We start from the raw sequence: 19,509 nt of genomic DNA, 5'->3' as shown, positions 1-19,509 counted from the left end.
GGATCCTATGCAGGTGCAGTCATTGCAATGCCATTGGCTGGGATTTTAGTGCAATATACAGGATGGTCTTCTGTGTTCTACGTGTATGGTATGATATTCTCTTCTCATCTTGCTTTAGAAAAGAAATGGGGAAAAGTTAGAACCATAAATATAATCTAGCAGTCTTAGAGGAAGGATAAAGCATCCATTCAGGATTGTATCCAACCATGTCACTCTACCCAATAATTTTCTGAAATTCAGGGAAACAAGGAAAGGTGATTTTTGGTAACTCCTTGCTTATGGGTCCATCATCCTCAATGCTGCTCTGATTTTTCCCTGGAACAAACTGGAAAGTGTGGGTGGAGGTCATGGGCTTGACAGTTCAAAACCAATTTTGGGATCCCAGATTATGACTCAGAATATGGCTGTGTTCTAATACTATATATAAATATAGTAGAATCAAGAGGAGAAAAGCTCTGGGGGAATTTAGACAGAAAGAACATTCAAAATGAACAAATTAGATTGCCTAGAAATACAATTCCCCAAACAGTGGAATTATTCAGAATGTCAAATTTGGCCTAAATGAGGACAGTGACTCAATCATGTTGTGCTTAATTCAGTGTAAAGGAGGGCAGGTTGAATTGCCATCCACGAACCTGATCTTCAGTTAGAATAATTTTTATGGAAATGAAATTGATTATTGTAAAAGGCATAGAAAATTCTCAGTAACAAACTGTAGGGGAGCAGAAAAGACTTTTCTGTAATGTCCTTTTTCTGTTTTCTATCAAGTGGGTTTTTAACTGAAAAATTGTGATAGTAATTGCATTTAGGGAAAAAAATCGTAGGTAGGACATTTCTTCTATAGTCAGTAACTATTACAAATTCGAGTTAACTCCGGATAAAGAATAATCCATCTTTGGAAGACATAAAATGTTATATGATAATTGAACATTCCCTCCCAAATGTCTCAAATTTCATTCATGCAATATTTCCCAAGTTCTCTGGAGAGATATATCCAGTAATTTTCCAAGTGTTTTCAGAGATGTTAGCATTTTGCAAAGTTTTGACCATTTTTAAATTAACATTGTTTTAAGAGGGGCAATTATATGAAACATGTGGATTTGAAAAAGGAAACTAGAGATGAAAAAATGCTCCACAACTAATTCCTTCCATATGTAGATGATATGTCAAGGATCAGATTGATTTTCTTTTTCTCCCATGGTTCTGCCACAGTTATGATTCTTCTTTCCACTATAAGATTCAAGTGTCAGGCCAAAATAGATAAGACCTGAAAGATAGCGCTCATCCCATTGTCCTTTATTCTATGCATTCTTTTTCATTTTGTGCAAGGAATCCATCAAATTGGATAGGAATTTTTATTCAGTTTTTTAAGGTGGTATTGTTCAGCTGGGCTGCTGTGGCTTGAACCAATTACATTTCATGGAATCTTCTAAAAAGGCCTAAAACTATTCAGCTTATGTTGGGAAGTGATGGTAAAGAAATGAACATATGACACATTTGCTTAACTTAACAGAAGAAGAGGGTGGTTTTTGGGGGGTGGGAGAAGGTGTGATCAGGAAGAATTTACATCCCTGCTTTTATAGGGTTACATCAGATTTGGCAACTGTACCCCATACGTGATTCTAGCAGAGTAGTAGGATCACTGGGGATTGCATATTTTCTTAGTCCCTTGGGGTTTAAATACATTTGAAATAGAATTAAACCATATTTGTAAACTTAGAGGGTGGTTTAGAGAGTGTCTGTTTAGATAAAAAGGTAACTTCAAGCAGGTGATTTTTTAAAAAGCCAATATTTGCTTCTTGTGTAGGAGGTTTCCATTTCAATCCCATTTCAATTTGTCATCTTATTATGTCCAACAGGAAGTTTTGGTATTGTCTGGTATATGTTTTGGTTTTTGGTGTCATATGAGAGCCCTGCAACGCATCCTACAATTACAGATGAGGAGCGCAGATACATAGAAGAAAGTATTGGAGAGAGTGCTAATCTTCTAGGAGCAATGGAAGTAAGGATTTTACTACTGTGTGTGTTTCTGTGCAGATCTCAAGAAAAACAATAAGCTGCCAGCTAAGTCAAGGACTATACTAAAAATGAAGAAGGTTTCCTCTGAGCTATGTAGCACTTAATCTTGTTATAGGTTTTTTAAAATTCAATTGCTATATTAAATCTCATCTTTTGGATTTTCACTCAAGTCCTCAATTCAGGGTAAAGTTCATGTAATACCAAGAATAATGTTAAAAGTTAAATAATAACATAGATAAGTTAGGAATTCTGTTGCTATTTATGTGAGTATGTATGTATGTATGTATGTATGTATGTATGTATGTATATATATATATATATATGTGTGTGTGTGTGTGTGTGTGTGTGTGTGTGTGTGTGTGTATACATATGTATGTATGTATGTGTATACATATACATATACATATACATATACATATACATATACATATACATATACATATACATATACATATACATATACATATACATATACATATACATATACATATACATATACGCGTATGCGTATACGTATACGTATATGTATATGTATCAACTCAACTCAACTCAACTCAACTCAACTCAACTCAAATCTTTATTATTGTCAAAGGCCAGCAAAATAAGTCAGAAGAATATGTATTCTATTTCTTTCCCTGGTTTTCTTTTGTTTTTCATTGTGTTTTCCTTCACATATTTAATACATAAATGAAAATAAAAATTATATTAACAATAACACAACAGTGTGTTTGTGCTGTGTACATACATATGTGATTCTGCTGAAGAACAATAATGACAAAAAATATAGGTAATAAACCATGAAATCTAGTTTTAAAGAGTGGGAAGTAATTGGAACATAATTTTTCAAGAAGTATCATATTGCTTGTAGTTCAAGGTGCTGTAATCCCTTGTCTCTCGAAATTTTCAGTTTCTGTTTGTTTTTCACACATGCTAGTGAGAAAGCAGAAATGTGGAAGTGTGCAGAATAAGAACGCAGAATAAGCACACCGTCTTATTTGTGCATATTGTCTCCAATATGTCCAAGAAATAACCAGCTGCTGTTTTTATTTACAGAAATTCAAGACTCCATGGAGAAAATTTTTTACTTCTATGCCTGTCTATGCAATCATTGTTGCAAACTTCTGTAGAAGTTGGACTTTTTATTTGCTCCTTATTAGTCAACCTGCTTACTTTGAAGAGGTGTTTGGATTTGAAATAAGTAAGGTAATTTATGTTATTTTAAAAGAAACTTGAACTGGATTATTGTAAAGGTTTTTGGAGTCTCAACATAAAATATATGGACCTTCCTTAATACGCACCAAGTTTCCTAGCCCATCATTAAAAAAAGATTCTTATAAGTAAAAATAAATAAGCAAGAAGCTAGCTTTCTGTGAAGCAAAGTATTATCCTTAAGCATAATCTGTATTTGTAACAGTATTTCTGATTCTCATAGAAGCCAGAGAAAATTTTAGAAAAAAAGTGGGTAACTATAGTGTAGTATAGTTGTGTGTGTGTGTGTGTGTATTTTGCTTTCCTCAAAGAGAGTAGCACAAAGAGTGATTATGAGCATGCATTATCCAACCCCAGTAATTAAAATAGAAATTCAGAACTTTGCAACTTCATGGAGATGAATGTACCCAGGTGGCTGGATAGATAGATAGATAGATAGATAGATAGATAGATAGATAGATAGATAGATAGATAGATAGATAGATAGATAGATAGATAGATAGATAGATACTACATGCTGATTAGAAAGTTCATGAACCATGTGTCCTCTTTTTATGATTCTTTAATGTTTGGAAGCATTATTCTTCAAGTAGAAGAATATCATCTGTAAAGAAAGAAAAATGTGTATTTAATTGATAAATAGAACACTAGATTTCTGTTATGTTATGTTCATAGGTAACAGCTTTGGGATTAATCCTTGAAAAATTACTTTTAAACTATATGAAGGGCTTTGGATTTCCCTCCTCTTTTTTGTTGTTGTTTTGTTTTGTTTTTTGCAATGATGATACTCATGGTTCAAAGGATTAGCAGTGACATAACTTTTGCCCAGGTGACACTCTTTACAATGTTATATATAGTCATGTTCAAAAGTTTAAAGTTACAGTCCCTAGGAATTATGTAGAAAATCCAGTTCCTGCTTTTCTATTGTATTAGACTGAGCTGGTTCATAATTGTAGCCTATTAATTGCTGGATTTCCATATTCTGCCTTCTAGCCTAGCTTACTCTGACAGGTCTCACTGAATACTGTAGAAAGCAGAGTGGTATTTCTTACATACTAGGTCAGAAATAGCATGTAAGATTAGATCAATTTACAGATGTTTACAGTAGATGTTTACATTTTTAAGTAACACTTATGCCTAATTTATCTAAGACTTTTTCCAGTCTATAATACATTTCAAGTATTAAATCACATTGCACCATCTTTTGCATTAGCTTGCAATGTATTCACCCATCAGTACGAAGCTATGTATTTTGCCCTTTCAGTTTATGGCCTACTCAGGAAAGCATACATTGGTATGTTGGATGATCAAATCATAGAAGTCATGTTGTCTCAAGCTCTATCTCTCATCACATGTCATGTAATCTATAGAGGTTGGGTGGTCCAAAACTTGTGGATGCTCTAATACTGCAGGTTTTAAAGAGATTGGACAACCATCTGTTTGAAATGGAAAAGGGTTTCCTGTTTGAGCAGGGCTGGGACTAGAAGACTCCAAGGTCCATTCCAACTCTGTTATTGTTCTGACCTAAGCTTCCTGATAAAGCATAAATCACACTTAGTCTCCTAAAACTCTCTTTTATTTTAACGGCTATGAATTATGGCCATTCACAGCCCGTAATGTTTCACAAACATTCTGTGAAGAGTCCAGCAGATGTCTGCCACAGTCTTTCAGGGTAATGCTGATAAGCACCCACCTTTATCTCCCTTGAAACGCTGTCAGAGATGTAATTGCCAATTAGTTTTGCAAGGCCAAATGGAGCACAGAGTCAAATGGAGCTTCTCGGAGTTTGAACTGACCAGAATGAACTAATTGCTTCCTGCAAAGGCTGATGTCTGTTTGCTCCTCTTTTATGACTTATGGGAGGGGGCAATCATCTCCAAGCCTTACTCCTGAGTCATCCCTTTTGTCTTAACTGTTCTTGGCTTCTGGCAGCTCTGCACATGCACACACTGGGAACAGGCTCACACTGTTCTTCTGCCTAATTGATGTCAGACTCCGGAGACAGCACATTACTACAGATGGCCTTGGCCCCCTCTCTGGCTCCAATGCAGAGCCCTCGTCGAAGCCTTTCCCAGACTCCAGGACTGACCCATATTCCCCCCCCCCCACCTCCTTAATATTTGATGATGCTGCAAGCTCCACAGGCCACCGGCAGATCACAACAGTTATTCTGTTATTCTATACCTTGTGAAAAGGATAGAGCTTACAATAAAGAATGCCACAATGGTGTTTTAATTGTTTTGATGAATAGCAATAGCAGTTAGACTTATATACCGCTTCATAGGGCTTTCAGCCCTCTCTAAGTGGTTTACGGAGTCAGCATATTGCCCCCAACAACAATCCAGGTCCTCATTTTACCCACCTCGGACGGATGGAAGGCTGAGTCAACCCTGAGCCGGTGAGATTTGAACAGCCGAACTGCAGAACTGCAGTCAGCTGAAGTAGCCTGCAGTGCTGCATTTAACCACTGCGCCACCTCGGCTCCTCAATTACTGGATTCTACTGATACCAATAATTGATTCCTGAGCCATGGTGGTGCAGTGCTTCCCGGTAGAATGCAGCATTGCAGACTAATTCTGCTGACTGCCAGCAGTTTGATTCTGACCAGCTCAAGGTTGACTCTGCTTTCCATCTTTTTGAGGTCAGTAAAATAAAGACCCAGATTGTTGGGGGGGGGGGTAATATGCTGACTCTGTGAACTACTTAGAGAGGGCTGTAAAGCACCGTGATGAGTACATAAGTTTAAGTACTATTGCTATCCTCCTGAACCTTAGCTCTTTTAACTCTATCCTTAAATAATCACATTTGTCAATTGCAAGATTCCAATTGGAAGTTCCTCCTACTTCCATTTTCAACCTCTGCAGAATATTTAATTTCCCTCATTATTTCTCAACTGTCAACTATCTAGATCCAGGTACCTAATGCTACTTGGAATGCTGCAATTGCAGCCTTAAAGTCTGCTAAGGGGCAGAACAGAGGCTGCTCCAATTCCTCTGCAGAAATATTTTTCATGAATACTATCATGAATCCTTTCTTAGTTCCATCAACACCAAATTCATCTTTTGGACATATTGGGAATAGCAACAATAGAGGTAAATATTAAATAGTTTGCTAAATTGATCTTCAGGGAGACAAGGCCTAAATAACAATCTGCAATCTTATCAACATTGAAATGCCAAGCTCAGATATTCTGAAAGGGTTCTAATTTATAATTGGTCTAGGACACTATTATGTGCTGCTAATTTATTAAGAAAATGTGTGCAGCTGGGAATGTTGCTATAAATATTATTTTGTACTGTCAAAGATACACTCACTAGAAGCAAAAAAGTCTAATTTATATCCACACTGGTGACATTTATTTTATTAGAAATGATCAAGATAATGTACCTTTAAAGTTTATAAAGCCAGCCTTCCTCAAGCTGGTGCCAGGATCCATGCGGGCTGGGAATTATGATCTATATAGTCCAAGGCATTTGAACATTAGCAGTATAGGTAGTCCTCAACTTACAACCAAGTCCAAAATTTTTGTTGCTAAGTGAGACAATGGTTAAGTGAGTTTTTGCCCCATTTTACAATCTTTCTTGACACAGTTGTTAAGTGAATCACTGCAGCTAAGTAGGTAACACGGTGGTTAAATGAATCTGGCTTTTGCATTGATTTTGCTTGTAATAAGGTTGTAAAAGTTGATTGCATGACCCAAGGACATTGCAACTGTCATAAATATGAGTCAGTTGCCAAGCAGTTGAATTTTGAGCACATGACGATGGGGATGCTGCCACAGTCATATGTGTGTAAAATAATCGTAAGTCACATTTGTCAGGGCTGTTGTAACTTTGAACGGTCACTAAATGAACTGTTGTAAACTTACTCATCTGCTCACCCCCCACCCCCAACAATCAGTTTATTCTATTAGAACTCATTTATTAAAATTTCTGGTTTTAGGTGGGAATGCTGTCTGCAGTGCCACATTTAGTGATGACCATTATTGTGCCTATTGGGGGACAAATTGCAGACTTTCTAAGAAGCAGGCAAATTCTTTCAACCACAACTGTCAGGAAGATAATGAACTGTGGAGGTAAGTTTACTTGTTATTAACGGGCTTGTTGGAATGTCCTACAAGTGCTGCACTGTATAAAATATCAAATTCACCACAGGTTCATATAAGTCAGGGGCGTCAAACTGACAGCCCGCGGGCCAGATGCATTACACACAGGCCGCACCCACTCCATCTCCGTGAAGGGAAAAACATTATGATACATCACATGAAGGCAATGTGATGCATCGAGTTTGACACCCGTGCTATAAGCTGATAGAGCACAAAATTGATTTGCTTCTAACTGTTGTAAAATAGAAGTACCAGCATAACCAAAACAACCAAAGCCTGAATATGGGTAAACTCTGCGAGACAGTGGAGAATGGGGGTGGGGATTAGCGTGTTGTGGTCCATGGGGTTGGAAAGAGATGGACATGACCAAGCGACTCAACAAGAAAAACAGTTTCAAGAATCTTTGATTGATATTTGGACCATGGAAGTCAGTCATCACTGCTGTTCATTAATATCCTGGAGAAAGAGTAAGGGTTAGCGTTAGAGTAAGGCAAATAACATTCCACTTGTGGTGAATTCATGGACACAGAATCATAGAAGTAGAAGACATCATAAAGATAATTTAATCTAATGCAGCTCAGTGTAGTATTCAGTAAGGTATCTTATGGATGGATGGATCTGACTAATAGAGCATATATATAGCTCAGGGCTGAACTGTGGGGATCTTTGGGGTTTTCTGAGCTTGGCTGATTGCTTGCAGACATTTCATTACCCAGCTAAATAATATCATCAGTGTGAAGAAGTGTGGGGTTTACTGCCTAGTTATATACAATAGCTTGCCTTGGCAGTTTTGATGAGAATGTAGGGTTTTTATGATTTTTTTTGGCTGCTATGCATTTTATTTTATTTTTTAAGTATCTTATGATACTTGATGAATGTATTCTATTTTATTTTTCTATATGTACACTGAAAGCATATGCACCAAAGACAAATTCCTTATGTGTCCAATTACACTTGGCCAATAAAGAATTCTATTCTATTCTGTCCTATTTTTATCTTTTAAGTTCATTTTAATGGTTGTATATATTGTATATATACTTTTCCTGGCAACAATATAGAAGTAGTTTACCATCATCGTCTTCCAACACCTTTTGACTTTCCAATCTATTCTACAACTCTATTATTTACTGAAGTGTCTCCTCTAAGTGCTAAGCAAATTTACTCTGTTAACTTTTTGAAATAAGCTAGGTCTGGCTAGGTGCTGCTTCCTAGCTGTAGTAAATTTTCTGAAAAAACAATAAATACTATCATTTTTTCCCCTTTAAGGCTTTGGAATGGAAGCAACTCTTCTCTTAGTAGTTGGATATTCCCATAGTAAAGGTGTGGCCATTTCCTTCCTTGTTCTTGCTGTGGGGTTCAGTGGTTTTGCTATATCTGGTAAGTTAATTTCTTTATCTATAATATAGTCCATTATAACGAACAAGATAATATATACAAAGCTTAACTTCTGGAATTCTTCCAACTCTTTTACTATGGTAGCAATGGTCATAGAAGATACCTGTATTTTCCTCTGCATGAGGAAAACATGTTCTAATTGGATGAGGCAATATGTTGTAACTGAGTATGCATCACTGTGTCTCTTTGTGCCTATATCTGCAGGAAGGCATGTGCTGGGTTGCACATATTGGTGCATGTGGCTGACAGGAAGGAATAAGGTGGGCTTAGAATAGAGCAGTCACCAAATTCTCAAGCTGCAGTATCTCTGCAGGTCTGGACTATCTGTCAGACAAATTTTTCTTTGGCCAACTTCTTCCATTGTATGAATCTTTGGCCAACTTCTTCCATCATAGGAAACCATTCATTCAACTGCAGAGAATAATTGTGCTGACACATCCTGAATCCCTTTGCATATTACTTTGTAGAATTCTGTTAGGTTTGGAAAAAAAGAAAGAAAAAGCAAATTAAGGAAAACTCATGGAACATTACGGATACTAACCATGGAAGTAACCTTATTTCTTTATTTCATTTCTTTATGAATAACTCACTGTATTGTGTATTTCTGTTTTACCTCATGTTGCATCTGGATATATTTTGTATCAAGAAGCATAGAGTGAGCCGTGTATATTCCACTCTGGATCTTGTGGAGAAATGGCTTTATAATGGAACTTACATAATGGCATTTCTAGCCCTATGTGACTACGTCTCTCATTTACATGTCTCTGAGATGTTTTCTGCAGATCCATCCCTATCATTTCCTATCTTTCTTTTTCCAGCTTCTCACACTATGCCAGCCTTGGTCCTGTTCTTTTAATTTTTGCAGTGTTATCTTATATATATATATATATATACAGATCCTGAGTTCATGTATATAATTTATTTCCAACATTTCGCTGAGTTGGAAAGAATATAACATAAGAATATGGATCCAAATGAATTTAATATTATCTCAAGGTTTACTATGAATACTGTTCTAACAATAATAAGTAAAACAAATGTTTAGTGAAGTATTATATTTTCTATCACTCTGTTAATAAGAATGATTTTATATTACAGGATTCAATGTCAATCATTTAGATATTGCTCCGAGATATGCCAGTATCTTGATGGGGATTTCAAATGGAGTTGGAACATTATCTGGGATGGTATGTCCGATAATTGTTGGAGCAATGACAAAAAACAAAGTAAGTTTTGCTATATTACAGTTTCCAAAATTACTTTTGGTTATTATTAGCCTTGAAAAAAATTGTATTCATATGCAATCTGATCAACTTCATTATCACATGTAACAAGAATAAATGGTGTAAATTCACATGTTATATTCCACAATAAAAGTGAATTCTTACTAGCGTTTTCACCTTATGATGTTAATTAAAATCCATGCTGGTGAATAAGATAAGAAATAAGGATAACATTCCTTGGGCATTCTATTTTAAAATATAGCTACAATTTTATCCTTATTTTCTCTTAAGACTTTCAAGTTTTTCAAGCTAGCTTTTCCTGTTACCCCTTACAGTACATTTTCTTCTTCCTATGTACAATAGTTAAATATAGTTCCATACTTCCTTTAAAAATCATTGTAAGCCAAAAGAATTCTTCACAACTATTTTGATAGTGTGACCTGAACTTTCTATGCTATTCTGATGGCCCCATCTTTTTTGTCCTAGACACGCGAAGAATGGCAGTATGTCTTTCTTATTGCTGCTTTGGTCCATTATTGTGGAGTCGTATTCTACGGAATATTTGCTTCAGGAGAAAAGCAACCATGGGCAGACCCTGAACAGACCAGTGAAGAAAAATGTGGCTTCATTCACGAAGATGAACTTGATGAAGAAACAGGGGACATTACTCAGAATTATGTAAATTATGGTACCACTAAATCTTACGGTGCTACGACCCAGATTAATGGTGGCTGGCCAGATGGCTGGGAGAAGAGAGAAGAATTTGTACAAGAAGAAGCACAAGACTCATATCGTTACAAGGAAGGAGAGGATTATTCATAACAGGCCTATGTTGGGTATATTTTGTAGTGTTTGTGATTTATTCATTGTGATTGTTTACGCACGCGTGCACCACACCCACGGACACAAATGTGACATAAACATGTAAACACATATCAGACATGAAGGTCTTACTATAAAAACCAAGAAATACTACCATTCAAGTGCAATCTGTATGAGTTTGTGACATTTCATCACTTCCATTTGGGTGTCTCCATTCTATAGAGTTTTAAGGGTTATCTGGTCAAAACAGCACAGGAAACTAGTTATTTGCAGTATAAAATGAGTGGAAAACTCAAAACTAAGGAAAAGCACAACTACCATCCAAGTTGGGACATCAAATGTTCAGTTTAGAAAGCCAAAACTTCTTGATCATTTTAAAAATGCACTTACATATTGTATTGAAAGAGAATAAAACATTGATTGTGTGGAGGTTTACTTGGTACAATGTAAGAAATGTATGTTTGGTCAAAATCAAGGATTTCTTATCGAGTAAGACTTCTATTTTAGCCCCAGTTCAAGTCCCTTAAAGAGAGTTAAATTGGGACCTTACAGAGCAGTCTAAAATATAATATTTGTTTATTGTGATTATATACTGTCAGGCTATTTTATTTTTGTTAATTTTATTGAGCATTTAGGCACAAACTTTTCATTTTTGTTATTTGCAGGCCATTACATCAGATGTTTGTGTCAGGGTCTTCCTGATAGCTATCACCCAGTTAAAAAAATTATTATATTTAGTCTGACCTTCCATGTAGAATAAATAAGCAAGATGAAAGAGTATTTCTTATAGTTATTGTTTGTATAAATTACTGGCCATACGTCTTATGTTCACCCAGAGAAATCCAAAGACACATAGCCCTAGAACAAACAAGTATTTATTTGAAAGGCTCTTAAAGTAAATGCAAGAAAGGGAAAAGAAAATAATTATTTCTTTATTTCTGGATAGTTTTTCATATTTTCAGAGGTTGTGCCACAATTCTATAAATAAAGTCATAGTTTATTGAAGATGCTGTATAATTATAGAAAATAGTGCTATTTTAAAGATTTCTGAATTTTAAAATAAAAATGTATTTGTCTTGCAAACCAATAGAACTATAATGGACCACAGAGTAGGAGCAGCCATTTCCATAGTGAGCCCAAAGTGGCAAACCACGGGGGCTCAGCTGAAGAAGAGGGTAACTTTTACAGTGCAATTCTAATATCTCAAAATCCACGGGAGGTTGGGCACTGGCTTCAGTGGGGTATGGATTGCAGTTTTGTGTCTTGTCCAGAAAACCAGAGACCATGGAAGATCTCTAGGAGGCCCACCAAGCTTTTGCATGTGCAGGCTTGCATTTGCTACAGTTGAGGAGCAAGTCAGAATATGTGCATTTGTTATGTGCGTGTGGACCTGCCATTCCCATTGAAGTGACTAGGGAAGCCCGAGAAAATGAGCTCCATTGGATGTGGAGCTCCCAATCAAGGCCTTGTAATTCTTAGAAAGTTCTTCAATCAGAATTGTAATGTTAGTGTACCAAGCAATAAGTGCCATGTACTGTTAAGTGCATGATCTTTTAATCTTTGTTACTGTCACTACTGAGCTTGTAGTAGATCCTTGAGACAGTTTGGGTTAATACATTTTACAAAAGCAAAACAGACAAGACTAATCAACAATAAAATTTCATTCTGCTACTAGACCACTTAAATGCTCTAAAAAGGTATCCATTTCCAGCTCCAATGAAATGATTAGTGTTGTATTTTAAAAAGCCATTTCAGGTTTTTTGATCTGCTCCTTGTATTGTGCTAGTATTTTAAGGCCCTGCTACTGCAATATACAACTCAAGGATCTCCTCCTCCTTTGTCCCCCTTCCCACCCTCCCCCTCCTTTTCTTCTTGTACTAAACTTACCCCTACTTTTATCTGGAGGGAAAAAAAAGTCAATTATATATTTTGCTTTGTGCCTCAAAGTGATGTAAAATGTGGCCATAGCTTTTGCTGTGAAAAGATGTGGACTGTGTCACTTTTGTTGCTGCTAAAAAAGTGTTAATAAATGCTCTATTTATCCTTTTATATATAAAGAAAAAGTATTTGTGTGTTTGTGTGTTTTCCCCCCAGCATGATTTCTATGATTTGGTTTTTCACTATTTTGCAAAACTGAATTGCCGCACATAAACTACCCAGGACCATAATACCACAGGGCCATTTCTTTCAAGTTTTATTTTTGGGAAGGAAAATAGATACTTGTATCTCTCTAGTGGTTCTGTACACTAACAAACTATTCATTGTATGTCGAGTTCCAGTGGAATATTAAGGCATTGAACTCTGCTAAATGAAACCTCCCAACGTTTCTTCCATCATTGGTTCTTAAGTCAGTTCATCATATTATAACCTACCAGGCCAAATGCTGCCTAGGTTTGTGTTTCCTTGACAATTCCAAACTGGATGACAGCAGAATTAGATATATTGGCCTACCTTGTTTTCTGATTATCCCACCCTAATCCAAACTGATTATTCCCATTACCCATTTATGTGGAAAAACATTTAAATCAGTGTTTCTCAAACTTGACAACTTTAATTTGTGTGGCTGGGGAATTCTGGGAATTGAAGTCCACACCAGAGGTGGGTTGCTACCAGTTTGGTTCGGTTCAGCCGAACCGATAGTGGAAGTCAGGCCTGGGTTGCAGAACTGGCAGCGACCCAGGCCTGCCACACCCCCAAACTGGTTCCCTCACCGCCACTGGGTTACCACCATATTGGATTTCAGTGACTGCACATGTGCAGTGAACTGTAAATTGTTTTGCGCATGTGCACAGAATAATTTACATTGAAGAGTGTACGTACCCTTGTGGGGGTTGAGAACCAGTAGTAAAACCGGCAGCAACCCACCCCTGATCCATACATCTAAAAATTACCAACTTTGAGAAACGCTGCTCCAAATGATGCATTTACATAACTCAGAGTAAGTGGGATTATGTCCCAGTCAAATCCAGAGTTATCTAGATTCTAGAAAGAAACTAACTTTTCCTGGTAAACTAATCCCCTTGCCCTTGCTTCATATTGTGTGAATTACATACTGGGAAGTTGATATGATGACCCAAGAGAGGAGAAAGAAGCAGAAGACTATCTGGTGAGTGGCTTGGCCTGGTTGATCATGTCTACCCATGGAGGTGCTAACGTTGATTGTGACATCATAGATTTCCTTATGTATTTTCATCTCTAGATTTAAAATCATTTAAAACAAAAAAAAACACAGAGTGATTTTATTTTGTTTTGTTTTATTTATTTTGTTATGGCTGGGAAAACTAAAAATGCATATCCCAGGATAGATCGAGCCCTCTGGGGTCATAAGCTGCTGGGACTCAGAACTAGTCTGTTGGCAACAGATGGGAAAGAATGGAATATACCACACCAGGACTGTCAAACTTGCAGCCCGCGAGCTGGATGTGCTGGTCACTCCTGGTTTAGCAAAGAGGGAAAAAGTTGTGATATGTCACATGACAACACCGTGATGATGCGAGTTTGACACCCCTTGTATCACACCATTTTCTTTTCTTATATATAGGCCTATGTTAGTCTTATTTTTTTTTCAAATTAGATCAAATGGTAGGTCTTAATTGACTAAATTTCAAGTTTGTGTGTGTGTGTGTGTGTGTGTGTGTGCGCCAGAATTCAAAGTGCTGCCCATTTGTTTATAGTTTTGAAACATCAGTGCTATCTAAAAAGCATTTCATACAATGAATGATCTGGCAATATTTTTTTCACATGGCATTGTTCATCTTCAGTGCAAAATCTTTCAGCATACAAATGTACTTCAGCATGGATTTTTCCATTTCAAAAATAAATATCTATCCTTCTGGCTCATGAATTGTGAAAATGCAATAAATGTCAATGGGTAAACTAAAAAAAACCCAACCTCTATTCAACTGAATAACACTATCAGAAGAGTATCTATACATCAAAATGAAATTCTCTTCTGGGATCTAAGGAGTGAAAACAAACACTGGAAGCAGAAGAAATGCCATAGAGGAAAGCTTCTATATTTGAAAGATCAAATCATCATTTCAGGCCCTGTCATAGAGAGATAAAAAATGTTTTGTCCTTTTTTTTCTTTTTAGAGAAGGTGAAGGGAGGGGGGTGTTCACTCTGAAGCAATGTGAAAATCAAGCACACATTCCAATCCAAGTACCAAATTAACACCCTAATAGCAGCTTCATTACATTTCATATCAAGATATAATAAAATATTAAAAGTCCATAACAAAATTGCACTACTGTGTGTTTCATTTGAAGCTAAGTAGCTAATTCACTCCAAAATATTTCAGACTAAAAATCTGATTAAAACAGAATTTTTATGTCATTTATGGATAGATAATTGGAGTTTCATTTCCCCTCTCAGCCACAACTATTGATTATTATAAAAAAGCTGGCATACACATTTCCTAGGTAATCTTGCATTATTAGTATGGAAGGAATTTTCAGCTTATTCACAGTATCTTCATTTCTGCTTGTTCCATTGTCACCTCATTAGATCTGTCTATTTCTGTGTGGTTATTTAAGTAACTCTGCAGGGATCAACTGTCTTAATCTTCTGAAAGAAGGACACCAAAGTTCATGGGGTCATCAACTAAGGCTGTTTTCATTGTACTAAAACCTCAGCAGGCTGTAATGCTGTACATTTAAAAATGTGTGGAATGTAAAAACTTAGTTCCATCCTTTATCATTTTATAAAGATTTAATAATTGATAAAATATTGAAAATATGAAAGCTATTTTCAGAGGAAATATTATTTGAAGTAAAGGTAAAGGAGTCCCAGTAGATTTTACTCTGTCATTGCTGACAGTAGGGAGCATCACAAAGTGATGCCACCTTCCCACCAAAGTGATACCTATTTATCTACTTGCATTTACATGATTTTGAACTGATGGGTTAGAACCTGTCATGTGTTCAGGTCTTGAACCTGGGCTGCCAACGTTCCAGTCATCAAGCCTAGTGACTTATCCACTGAGCCACCCCTATAATTAAACCACTCTGAAATCAGCAGGTAAGAGTAAAAAAACATTTACAGCCTTCTGTTCACTCCTCTTTTTTTCCCCTTTTCATACAAGTTCATCTGGTGGACTAAATTTATATCTACAATGAAGTCATGCCAAAGATTGGAAATTGTTGATTCAGTTTAATCTGTCAAATGTCAGAATTAGCTTGAATTAGCTTGAATTAACTCTGTTCGTATGGAAAGGTAAGATTAGGCAAGATGATTCTGCAAACTCTAATTTAATTTAGAATTACAATTTGAATTGTAATGACTTGTATAAACATATATTCATATAAATGCATATTGTCAGTTCCAAAACCAAGAATGAAACATGGCAGTTCTTCCACACTGAGTTCTTTATTATTTTACACCTACAGACAAAACGTTGACAGCTGAAGATTCTACTATCTGCTTCAACAATATATTCTGTGAACTATTAGGGGAGGCTCTGCCTTCACCCTCTTTCACTCACACTTAATATAGCAATAGCAATAGCAGTAGACTTATATACCGCTTCATAGGCCTTTCAGGCCTCTCTAAGCGGTTTACAGAGAGTCAGCATATTGCCCCCAACAATCTGGGTCCTCATTTTACCCACCTCGGAAGGATGGAAGGCTGAGTCAACCCTGAGCCGGTGAGATTTGAACCGCTGACCTGCTGATCTAGCAGTAGCCTGCAGTGCTGCATTTAACCACTGCGCCACCTTGGCTCTTAATATCTGGGATGAGTTGCTTTCTTACTTCTTCACAATTCATAACCCCTCCTCGGAACTGACCTTCTCACTACATTCATCACATATATTTAAGATTTCAGTATTGAAAAAAGTAATAAAATATTGATGATATCTTGGATACTTTGCTGTTGTGTTTGCTTTTAATTTTATTTGGTTTATTTTGAATCCTTTCATTTCTTTCATTCTTTTTCTTAAACTGTTTCACGCCCCTCTTTTTGGAGGGGTGTTAGTTTCAGTCAACTTTTTTCGTTTTATAATCAGGAGAATTTGAATCACATTGAAATTTCAGAAGTTGTAGTTCAATGGTGGACTAGTCATTTTCCAATAACCCTGCAAGGTTACATAAATTATATATTATTAAATGTAACTATAGATAGATACAACTAAATTAAAATTCACATTGTTAATAGTAACTAGGCTAATATATGAGACAGGTAAGTGATTGATAATAGTGTGGCTATTGGGATACAGTTGGGTTTTTTTTGTTTTTGTTTTACTTTGCCTCTCTTTCCAAGGAAAATAAAGATGGCCTTAAAATTTAGCTGATTTCTTTTTTAAAAAAGGAGACTCTTCCTGTTATAACTTCAAGCCACACTAGTAAGCTGTAAATATAACATTTTTATTAAATCAATAACTTTAGGTGTCACATTCAGTAATTATTTTCAGAGATTGATTATAACCCACAGAGTTAAAAATTAAAATGTATAAAGAGCTGTTTCTTTTCAATCAATACTTGTAACAACGCAACTCTTTTCTCTCTTTCACTGATACCTTTTCTGATTTTTTAAAAAGATGAAGCCAAAGAAATAGGTTAAAAACCTGTACATTTAAGCAATGAATTCATCTGTGTAAATGTCAAAAATAGTTTGCTTCTCCTCCAGTTGGATTTTGTGTCTTCCACTTCATTTCATTATGCTGCTAATTGAACCTTGCATGAATAAGCTTTTTCTTCAAATAGTGTTGAAGAGAAAGTAGGTAAAGCTGTTGTAGATGTCAGCTGTTTAAAAAGAAACCAAGGGCAGAACTGAATAAAAAAGAGAATATGCCTAATACTATATAGATGCTGAAACATAGGCTCCCCCTAAAATCAGGAATCTGGTGTTTTTAAACTAGTAAATGTTATTAAAAGTCATAAGCTTTCCCGTATGCATTTCAATGGGGTCGATGTAATAAACCCATAATTCTTTTCCTGTACCAGTAATCCCAGGAGTGGGTTCCGGCTTCTGTTACTGCCGGGGGATGTGCTTCATGCATGCTCTTGATGCATGAGCAGAAGTAAAAAAATTGCTTCTGCACATGTGCAGAAGCAAAAAACAAGTTGGCGCCTCCATAGGTGCCGCCAATAGAACAGGTTCAGACACATGCCTAGCCGAGTTACTACCTACTCAGCTTAACCAGTCCAAACCAGGAGGAATCCACTTCTGGGTAATTCTTGATTTACAACCACAGTGGAGCCCAAATTTTTCATTCTTAGCGCAAGACAATTTTATTCTTAGCAAGGCAATTGTTAGAGGAGTTGCACTCCATTTTATGACCTTTTATTGCCACAGTTGTTAAGTGAATCATTGCAATTGTGAGCAAATGATGCAGTTGTTAGGCAAATCTGGCACCGCCAAATGATTTTGCTTGTAGGAAGCCCGACGGGAAGGTAACAAACGATGATCAGATGACTTTGGGACAATGCAATGGTTACAAATATCAGTTGTCCAGCACCTGAATTTTGATCACATGACCATGGGGCTGCCCCAACAGTCGTAAGTATGAAAACTGGTCATAAGTCACTTTTTTCAATGCCATTGTAACTTCAAATGGTCACTTAAGGAATGATTGTAAATCAAGGATTACCTGCATTAAAAATAGATAGCCATTTTTCACTTAGAGAGGATGCCACAGGAGGCACAGTTGTGTTGTCAACAAAATATGTAAGGCCACCAATTTCAGATACACAAACACACACAAACACACCTACCTCTTTATTGTTGGAATGAACAATGGCAGAACTCAATTTGCACTGGGTAACATAAACGTTCTGTTGGTAGGTTGCCACTTTCCAGCTCTACTCTAGAATTCTGGTAAAATGGAGAACCTAAGTCTTGATTTTAGCTGAAATCCTCTTAGGTAGCTGAAGGATCTGCAGATAAGGCTGGAAATGATGCCCAGGACAACTTCTGCACATCAGGGTGGATGCCATTGAGCTGTTGGCTTAGTAGAGCTGAAGGAAGCTTCTTATCTGGAAGATATTAAAATTCCATTCTTTTGGCAGTACTGACTCTGCTGAATATTAGTTTGCAATGCTTCTCTGCCACCAGCAGCCCTGGGACCATATGTCATTTGTAGAGCAATGTAGCCAGTCTCCTGGGAGAGATGTGGTGAAGTCATTCTGTCATGTGCAACCATTAATTTAGCAGGGATTGCCTGCAAAGTGCGAGAAGATGCAGATGGATGAATTATTGATTTACACATGGGACACTGATTGGAATACATTTGCAGCTCATCTTTAAAACAACAACCACAACCCTGTGTCTTCTTCCCCTTAAAAACGAAAAGCAACAGCCACTCCCAGGCAATAACATGAGCTTGGAATATAGCCCAAGGATCTGTTGTTTCTATTGCCATCAGGCTACACAATCCACAGTGATTATCACTTCACAGAAAAGGTTTCATTAAGAACAATCTCATTCATATTTTCTTGCATCTTGCCAGGTTTTTTTTTGGGGGGGGGGGTTGTAAAAAGCAGCATAGCTTATATAATATAACACATTTGTAAATGCATTATAATAATGCATTTGTAAATGAGTTTACAAGATCTCTAATTTCTCTTCTGCCCCTAGCTCCGTTTCCTGACACTGAAATGGTAGACCAAGCAGTGAAAAAGAAAAAGGAGAGGAGGAAACGGAAATAATCTTTCCAAAAAAAGCCATCATATGCAGCAGAGGTTGGAACTCTTATCTGTATCCTTGTAATAATGGAGATGAGACATCTGGTGGGGATGC

At 36.6% G+C, this 19,509-nt stretch overlaps 1 protein-coding gene and 1 long non-coding RNA gene across 2 annotated transcripts in view; one reads left to right on the top strand and one right to left on the bottom strand.

Moving 5' to 3' along the window:
• The window catches only part of SLC17A6 (solute carrier family 17 member 6), a 54,904-nt gene extending 43,975 nt beyond the window's left edge, over positions 1-10,929 (top strand). The window contains exons 6-12 of the mRNA XM_087718989.1: positions 2-88; positions 1,860-2,002; positions 3,073-3,222; positions 7,171-7,303; positions 8,600-8,710; positions 9,827-9,954; positions 10,438-10,929. Of these exons, the coding sequence (XP_087575115.1) occupies positions 2-88; positions 1,860-2,002; positions 3,073-3,222; positions 7,171-7,303; positions 8,600-8,710; positions 9,827-9,954; positions 10,438-10,773 (1,088 nt within the window). The 3' untranslated portion in view covers positions 10,774-10,929. The remainder of the gene's footprint in view (position 1; positions 89-1,859; positions 2,003-3,072; positions 3,223-7,170; positions 7,304-8,599; positions 8,711-9,826; positions 9,955-10,437) is intronic.
• A 5,796-nt stretch (positions 10,930-16,725) lies between these two features.
• Positions 16,726-18,814, bottom strand: LOC148049617 (uncharacterized). The gene is made up of 2 exons (XR_015697490.1): positions 18,486-18,814; positions 16,726-16,846 (listed from the first exon to the last, which is right to left on the bottom strand). It is a non-coding gene; the product is annotated as an uncharacterized LOC148049617 (long non-coding RNA).
• Between the last annotated feature and the right edge of the window lie 695 nt (positions 18,815-19,509).

The sequence above is a fragment of the Thamnophis sirtalis genome, unplaced genomic scaffold (genome assembly GCF_051295495.1).
Source record: "Thamnophis sirtalis isolate CommonGarterSnake01/CBP01778 unplaced genomic scaffold, rThaSir2_p1.2 scaffold_1, whole genome shotgun sequence".
In the NCBI taxonomy this organism is placed as follows: domain Eukaryota; kingdom Metazoa; phylum Chordata; class Lepidosauria; order Squamata; family Natricidae; genus Thamnophis; species Thamnophis sirtalis.
Note: the sequence above shows the minus strand (reverse complement) of the source record. Positions and strands in the feature narration are given on the sequence as shown.